The sequence below is a fragment of the Coffea arabica genome, chromosome 2e (genome assembly GCF_036785885.1).
Source record: "Coffea arabica cultivar ET-39 chromosome 2e, Coffea Arabica ET-39 HiFi, whole genome shotgun sequence".
Taxonomy (NCBI): Eukaryota; Viridiplantae; Streptophyta; class Magnoliopsida; order Gentianales; family Rubiaceae; genus Coffea; species Coffea arabica.
In genome coordinates this window covers 4721458-4730799 of record NC_092313.1, presented here as the reverse complement: position 1 = coordinate 4730799, position 9342 = coordinate 4721458, and the positions used below count along the sequence as shown (strand labels likewise).

The 9342-nt window shown below is 35.5% G+C and overlaps 1 protein-coding gene across 1 annotated transcript; it reads left to right on the top strand.

Moving 5' to 3' along the window:
* The first annotated feature begins 5807 nt into the window (after nucleotides 1-5807).
* On the top strand, nucleotides 5808-9161 carry LOC113730265 (phosphoglucan phosphatase LSF2, chloroplastic-like). Its single transcript, XM_027254846.2, has 4 exons — nucleotides 5808-6166; nucleotides 7409-7614; nucleotides 8298-8468; nucleotides 8662-9161. The coding sequence occupies exons 1-4, from the start codon at nucleotides 5842-5844 to the stop codon at nucleotides 8863-8865; spliced, it is 906 nt and encodes a 301-aa protein (XP_027110647.1). The 5' UTR covers nucleotides 5808-5841; the 3' UTR covers nucleotides 8866-9161.
* The last annotated feature ends 181 nt before the right edge of the window (nucleotides 9162-9342 follow it).

Here is a 9342-nt window from a genome sequence, read left to right as displayed (position 1 = left end):
CTGAGATATGGATATCTTTATGACCCCTATCATTAATTTTACTACTTGTAATAGAAAGCTAGTCTTGAACGACGAATGAAACATCAATCTGAAATCTGACGCATTAGATTGGTGGACATATAAATGCCAAGAACTGGGAAGCAAAATCTCAATGAATGTGTAAAAGAGGATCCATTTTTAATGCCAGTCGCTTTCTTTTGCGCTCTATTATTGGTCCCGTTGAGGGAGGAGTAGGGTGCTGGAACCACAAAGGCTAATGATTTCATTTGCTTCTTATAGAGATAGAGAGATAGTGTGGTGATGATATGTATATGTGTGTGTGTATATATATATATATATATGTATATATATTGTAGTTGAGGTTCCAGTCATGGAGGGGCCTGAGCAAATATGGAGGCTGGTTATTATTGAATGTATCTCAACTGGCCCCGTCCCCAAATGATGACATGCCTGAATTATGTGTCTTCAGTATTAAATTTCACATCTGTTGCTGCTACAAAGATAGGAATCCTCTTTATGACACCCCATTCAGTTGGTGTCTTGGTGATGCTATTTAAATCTTGCTCGCGGCTCTTCATTCCTTGAGCCTTGAGGTAAGGTTTACTGCAGATTCCAACCTATGTTTTGAAATTCAGACAGGACAATAACTCAACAGAGGTCAGGGGTCAGCGATTAATGGTCTGATCGGTTAGCCTGGGGTCGAATCAGATAATATCATAATTAAGATATAAAAATATTTTAATTATACATAAAATAAAATAAATAGAATAAACATGTACTTATTTCAATTTTTCGACATATGTCCTATGTATATTAAGATGTCAAATTTGTAGTAACTAATTGTAATAATCAACTCATATGTTCGGCCAACTTAATGATTGTATATCTGAAATGCATATTAATGTGTCTCTAATTCTATAAGATGGTGAATCTAGAATGAAAATTAATAATCATTGTAAACATAACAAAATTAAGGCTGCAAATGACAGTAATAAAAGAACTTTAGGTGTGTAGTTATGATTGTACAAAACATTAAGGGATCAAAGTACAATATGAGAAAATTTTTAAGTTTAAGAGGGGATTCCTTATCAAGTCTTCTTCTTCGCCATCAAACTTTCCAGTTTCTTATGTCCCCATCACAAAGTCCAGTTCATCTGTTTGTGTTCTGATCTTTCTTTTTTTCAAAAAGAAAAGAAAGAAATTGTCTTCATCCAGGTGTCCATCGTTGCTTTCTTATCAAACAGAGGTGAAGAAAAAACGTCCATAGTTGCTTTCTTATCAAACAGAAGTGAAGGAAACTTCTTATTCTTTGCTTTCCCTTCTATTTCTTTGCCTCATTGAGGTTTATTTATTTCGGATGATGTTTTAGATATTTAGATTTGCAAATTTTTCTACCTTACCCAAGTTTTTCATTTAGGTGTCGATGAAGCAATTTCGCCATCATTGATTTATTTGCAAATTGGGGAGAGAAAAAAAAACCTTTTTTTTTTTTGTTTGGATAAAAAATGCATAAGCTTGGGAAGTGAAGATTCGGGATTTTCATATCTGATTTTCCCAATTCAACCCCGAATGAACCTGATTTTTGATCGATTTTAATTGAGTTTTCGACAATCATTTTTTTTAGCAACTTGGACCAAATACCTGTCCAGTTCTCGGTTCAACCGATTGAACTGCCCAATCCATAGATTTGAATTTAAAAACATAGATTCCAACCCCAACAATGTTGGGGAGAAAATCAGATTCACATCTGCTATTATTGGTTCTACTACTCATTAGGAGTATCAACAAGAGGCAGTTTGACACTCCCAATCTAAACAGAGTTTTCAGCATTCTTTTTCCAATCATAAAACAGCTCACTTTTTTTTTTTTTAAGAAGAAAAAAAAAACAGATTACGTGTAATGCAGTATAAAATCTAGGGATAAGGAAAGATATGAAGTAAGTAGCTTAGTCGCACCCAAAAAATATAATTTAACTGGTTAAGAATCGTTAGTTATCTCCAAAAACACAGGACATTTCTATTTATTAGATTGAAAAGGATTTCTTTTCATCACCTCAGAAGTAAATTATTTTGAAAATCAACGCTGCTCATAAAATGCTTCATCACTTTGTGTTGTTAGTTGTACATGAAAAATCATATTAAATCGGTTAAGTATTGCTGTTTGATTAGTTGTTATAAATTTTGTGATGATTATGACTGAATTTTCACTGTTCAAATGTTTCTGTCAAATTGAATACTAAAATATTCTCAAATAAACGTCATATTATTTTAGTATGTTGATCTGCTCGTCAGAATAAAAGCAATAACATGACTGGATGGTTGTTTTTGTGCCTCCTTTTTTTTTTTTTTTTTCGACACAGGGGATGTCCGGGTCAATCCTTACGGGGTCCGGCTAATCTTCTTGCGCTCCGGGAGAGGAGGCCCCACTCCACACCGAAGATGTAAACAACGGGACTCGAACCCTGGTTGTTAGGTAAGTGGCCATACCCTAAAGAGGGGGAGCACACCGTCCGAGCTACCCCGTGAGGGCTTTTGTGCCTCCTCCTTGACAGCAATTTAATTGTATTCAAATACAATTAATGTTTAATAATTAGTGATGTACAAATACACAAATGTGTTTCTTGTGTATACATCTTCAGAACTTAAATGTCTATGAGAATTGTATGACTAGATTAAATTAGAGTTCTTCATTTTATTTTATTTTTATTTGTGTAAACTAGGAAACACAAGTGTGAATAGAAGGAAAAAAAAAATTGTGATTGTTAAAAGTGTCACGTGCTAATCTTGGTTTGCCGTGTGAGGCTGTTGATGATGCCAGCTCTGAACTCTGCCCAGCCCAGTCCAGTCTGGCGGAGGACTTCCCAAAGCAGGAGACTCTCTAGTAGTATTTTTTTTTAGTTACTACGGTGGAAAGTGGAAAACACGTAACGTAACTAATGACTACATTCACGTGACTTATGAGCTTACGTCAGGCAGCCTTTTTTAAACCGAAAACAATGCGGAAAAAGGAAGCAAGGACTTTATTTTGCGTCTTTAAACCATTTTTTCTCTAATTCTTTTTCGTATGGTATGGTGTTGTTGTCCAACAAATTCATCCATTGATTCATTATTATTATTTCTATTTTTGTAGTTTTTGAGGGACACATGGTTCAATGAGCTGACAATATTCATTGTCGTCTATCATTATTATTATTTTTTCAAACATGATAGACCTACATTTATTCTATACTAGAATCCAAGGAGAAGGAGGATTTGAAGAGACCCATAAGAGACTGAACTACTACTGGGATAGACGAGTGCGATAGATCTACACTTATTCTATATTAGGAGAAAGGGGACTTGAAGAGGCCTAAGGAGAATCCAGAACAGACTAAATCACCATCGACCTAAACGGGTGCTTACGCATCGGGTGATAATATTTTTAGAAAAATCTAGATTTTAGAATGTAAATAAGGGAATTTGATTTATTGACTTACAGTCAAATAGAGTTTTAAACCTCTTTTAATGGCCAAGCACTGCTGTCATTTATCATTAGCCCATGCAAAAATTGTCTATTCATTTAAAGTAGTAGTAGCGGTATATGTAACATTGAATAGTATATTCCAAAATTTCTTCACCCAACTGGTTACTTGATAGACCATTATCTTTGTAGTAGACAATAAATATATTTTTTTAGTGCTTCTATTTCATATTCGCCAAATCCAGTTGCAGTTTAAAGAACTTTTTATGATACACTTTGCTGAAACCATTAAAAGACGTTACCATGGTGGGGATAGGGCCGGCGGGGGCAATATTTGCGTATATGCTTTACTGAGTTGGGCATCAAGAAAAGAGTTACAGATTATACACCTGTCCTGGTTAATCGTAATGGAGTTCAATTTTATTAATGCCGGAGTGGAGCCTTCATTCGAGTGGATAAAGGGCATTTAGTACCATCAAACTTCTTCTTTTTTTATTATTAAAAAAAAAAAGTGGAGAATCCATGGTTTAAATCATCTAACTAAGAATTAGGACTAATCCCAATAAAGAAAGGAAAATGGATTTTTTTTTGGACTATTATATGTAAGATTCTTATTATGAGTAGAGTTAATGGAAAAGTTCGTACGGTACGTTCGACCTTTAGAAGTTCCATAATTAAAGAGTACCAAGATGCAACTCTAAAAGTTTATTTATGGGTAATTCATGCCTGCACTCCACGTATAGGCATCAAATATTATGTGGCCAGCGGCCAGTGCCTCTTCTTCCTTTATCTGTTTTCTTTTTTTTTTTTTTTGACAAGAAATACAACCAAATATTCCATGGAAGGAGGGCTTGGAATAAATTCTTAGGCGATGGTTGATTTGGCAGAATTCTTATGTGTGTTTGTCATCTCATCTCGAAAGATCATTCTTGAACTCATTTTTTTGGGACATTCTAAGATTAGGTTACCTCATCACGAACTTTGTCTACCAATTTCATTGGCATGTCCCGTCTTCATTGACACATATACTGCATTACAAAGAATCCAAACTAAGAACTTGGCAGCTCTTGATCCTGTTTCAGATTTCAATGATGCTTGCGTATGAAACACGATTACTATGTATAAACCCCAGATGCAACTCTGTTGACAGTTCCGTTTGATTAGCTGTTTTTGAAAAATGTTACTGTAACAATGTATATGAAAAAATTTTTACTATAAAAATTTTTTGAAATATTTGATATATTGTATGAATGAAATGTTTTTTGAGTTATTGTGTATTACTGTAACATTATATTTAAAAAATTTGTTTTTAAAAAATTGGCCAATCCAAACAGAGTTTTGTGGCCTATTACTACTATTACACAAGAAAGACAAACAAAATTGTTCATTAGTATCTATCTTCTAAGGTTGATAGAATGCAAGTGAAATATCTGATTGAATGGACTTGGGACCGTGAGATCCAATATTGTGTACAATCTCTACCATAAGCAGTGCTTCCAAGATTGAAGCAATGCAAATCAAGGGATCCTTCCTTCCTTGAGGATTTAAAAAGATAAAATACAACATGTTGGGCGTTGTTGATGGCTTCTAAATTTTATAGCCAGCACACAATTAACTTGGGCTCAGTAGCTTATTTTGGGCTTTGATGCCGGTTTCCTTGAAAAATCACAGCTAACCAAGTGTCAACTGCAATATCGGTTTTTAGTTTCCACACTTCAAGGCCCAATGCATGTACATGTCTAATGCACATGAGGATGAGTTGTTTTTTTTTTTTGGGTGGATGTGAGTAAAAAATTTCCATTTGTAGTTGTGGTGGCTTATCAAAAATTAATTCAATTAGTAGAATTTTTTTTGTTAAAGTACTAGATTATATTATTTGGGTGTACCCCTGTATAAGTGAGTTTTTTATTTGATAATATATAATTTTGAATTTCTAGAACATATTTATCTCTACATTTAGTTTAAAATTATATATTAAAATAATCAAAGCTAATTCTTTGTATATTTTTTAAAGCACAAGAATTGTTCTAAAAGTACATTTTTTAGTTTGTGCTAAAAGTGCTTTAATGGCTAAAATATATACTCTTAAATTTAATGACTCTTTTGTTTTTTTTTTCCTATTTAAGTAGAAAATAGAAGTTTTACAAAGGAAGCACATAGTTAGATGAAACATTAATTGATTATAGCGTAATATTTGCACTCTCCAGTAGTAAAATTTTTATTTGCTACTAGTGCAAGACTCAGAGGGTACAAATATCACTCCGCCTGCTAATTATTACTCCTAACTGGAAGGGCAGTTTGGTCAAATCAAGTTTCTTAAATTTCCATCTGTACCACCGTAGAAAATTGTGTGGAGATGACAGGAAGTGGAACAGACCGAAGATGGGCATGGGAATGGAAGCTCCATTAGGCACTGTGTTGAGCTTCTCTTCTTCATCACTGGTGCTTCCTCCTCCGCTTCAACAATCCAGCAACTTTAATGTCTTTTGTTTCTCTTCTTTACAAACAAATGTAAGGTCATCTATCAGGCTTAGGGAGCCCAGAAATAACTTGAGATTGAACAAGAAGATTTATTGCAAAGCGCCTGAGAGTGAAGTTCAAGAAAACCCCACAAGAAAAGGCAGCTCCTCCAAGAACAGAATGGAAGAGTATAACATAGCCATGAAGAGAATGATGAGAAACCCTTATGAGTATCATCACGATCTTGGTTAGTTCCTTGGTTTATTTTCGCTTCTTGACTTTGCAAAGTAAGTTCATTTTTTGGGTTTGTCATGTTCGTCCACAAAGATTGAGAAAGGCAAGCATTGAGATGGGGTATTGTTTGCAGTAATATCATGCTACTGGTCGAGTGTGTTTTGTGGTGGTTTTTTTTTTTTTTTTGAGAGTTTCCTATATGAATCAGGAAGATTTGGGATATGATTTACCTTCTGCACTAGAAGCTTTTGAATTATTATACTAAAATAGGTCTCAAGGTTTTTGAGAGCATGGACGCATAGCTTCATCTTCATAAATTTATTTAGCTGCCTCAGGACAAAATTGATAATCTCTTAAATATAGTTTTCATTGATATGAAGTTCAAGGGCATTTTTTTCCCCAAAATGCAATTGAATCCTGAGATGGATGTCTAGATGTCAACCTGGACTAAGTCCTGATTTACTGGTACAAATAATCAAGTTTGTTTGTTATTGTATATATGTTTTTCTAATGAGGACTACTCTCTTTGTTTCCCTTACAATATTATACACTCAAATTTGCTATCCTCCTCATTGAGCTCAATTTCCTTTCAACCATGTGTGCTACCTATCCAGAGTTATAGTACCTTCACCACTTTCAATGAAGCTCCTTCGGTGGTGCAAATTTTCCTTTTTTTTTTTTATGCCTAAGTAGACTGCAGCCCTTCTGAAACAAGATACTGTCGTCTGTCTAGTCTTCTGATATAAGAAAAGTGGAAGACCATGCATCCTAAGTCGATCGGTATTCTACGAAACTGAGAATCTGTGCCTTGTAACCATCAATTCAGATGTTTATTGCTAATTTGACAGCCAAAACTTGCTTTACCCTAATCAAGCATGATAATGAAGAGTGGCCAGATAGGTTCAGCATTATTCTTGGAGAGATCTAAGAATCCGCTGGGTGAAATGCTAACTCCAACATATACATAAGTGGCAGCCAGCTTCTTCATGAAGAGTTCACTCGTGTTTGTTAATCACTTGGCTTTCCTGTTTTGCTACTATCATAGTATTTTTTTTTTATTATTAATGAAAGAATAACTCACTTGTGATGCACTTACACCCTCAGGAAGATTTTCTGGTCTGGTTAAGTGGGATGCACTTAATTTCATGAATAAAATATTGCACTGACTTTCCATACTTGTGTGCATGTGTGTGATGTGCATTTCTACTGAAATTGAGTCTTTGTAAGTTATCTAACAAGTGTATTTTCACGTCAGGCATGAATTACACATTGATTACTGAAGATCTAATTGTTGGCTCCCAACCTCAGAAAGTTGAGGACATAGATCATTTGAAAGAACAAGAGAATGTGGCCTATATTCTGAACCTGCAGCAAGACCAAGATGTCGAGTATTGGGGAATAGACCTCCAGTCAATAGTAAAAAGATGTGAAGAAATTGAAATCCATCACATGAGAAGGCCCGTAAGCAATTAGCAACACTTGCATTTTCTGAAATCCACACTTGAGAGTTTGCTGAAAGCTTTGAACTTGTATTGATGACAACAATTGCCATGTGATAACTTCCTTTCTCAACCATGCCCAGTTTCTGGATTAACTATACTGCATAGCTGCTTGTGCTTGTGCCTATTCAGCAATCATGTCCTTGTGTTAAAAAAGAATGCTGTTGTTCAGGTTTTAGTAGGACAATTGTGGAATTTATTTACCTGCCTTCTCAGGATCATCATGAAGTCATAACTTGTGCTCCTTGACCTTGTTTTACTCTTCCAGTGTGGTATATCATTTTAGATACTTGCAAATGTTCACTTAGTTTGTCTTTCAATTGCTGTCGGTTCGCAAGTTCCAAAAATGAATAGTCATCTATGTGTGTGTAATGCTGTGTATAGCATGAGCTTTTTCTCTTGATCTTTATGATTCACCATTTAATGTTGTAAAGTTTTCTAATTACCAATGCCAGCTTAAACAGTGCCTCTAAATTATCCGGGACTGATATATCCAGAATCACATGTCCTGCAAACCATTTTTTCAAAATTTTCACGGATAAAGAGCATGTTTCTTTTCTTATTATTAGTTTTATAAATTTCTCTGTTATCATGCAATGCAATTCTTGACAGTGCTTATAACAGATATACATTGTTTACTTGCAGGCGAGGGATTTTGATCCAGAATCTTTAAGAATTATGTTACCCAGAGCTGTTTCCTCACTGGAATGGGCAATTGAAGAAGGTAAGGGGAAAGTATATGTGCATTGCACAGCTGGACTGGGGAGGGCACCTGCAACAGCAATTGCTTACATGTTCTGGTTTCAGGGCATGGATGTAAGTGATCAAGTTTTTTTAATCTTAAAGCAACTGTATTAAGTCTCCTTCACTGAAAATCGGCTTGATAGTCTCAGCTCTTTTTAAGAACTGATCGCATATAGGCTGTGTTGGCTTTAAGATTAGTTTGTTTCAATCACCAAGAGATACGAATTGATGTTTAATGTTTTTTTGTCACTATGCTATTGAGCAGCTAAATGCTGCCTATGATGAACTTACTTCAAAGAGACCCTGTGGACCCAGCAAAAGAGCAATCCGGGGGGCTACTTATGATTTGGCTAAGACTGAGGTCTGGAAGGAGCCATTTGATAGTCTTCCAGATTATGCCTTTCAGGACGTAGCAGACTGGGAAAGGAAACTGATTGAGGATCGTGTCCGCGGTCTTCGAAGCACTTGAGAGTTAAAAAGAGTAATTGGTAACTTCCATTTACTTGTACTACAATTTTTCATTTTTCCTGGTGTGGCACGGTCCAAAGCTTGTGCCTGGAGCTTAGTAATCTACCGGATGTTCTTTTCTACTGGCCGCCAGATTACTGGACACATCCGTCACTGTTTCACACTTTCTAGTAAAGCAAATTTTATGGATGTAAATCTACTGGATAACCATTTTTATGGCGTTGGCCAGTTGTGAACGAACCATTGGTGTCGTCAAGGCAAGGCACCCTTTTATAGGGGGACGCGACTTCTTACCAACGAACGTGTTTGCAAATCACCTATATTGCCCTAAGCTCTTTTGGGCGATTGAGTAGTCGAGCACTCTTGAGATTTTTGTTTTTCCTTCATCACTTCATCAATTTGACGCATAAGTACTGCAAATTTTCATGCTTTCAGGATTTCTCAAATCTGGGAAGAAGATCAGCAGTGTATGATCGCA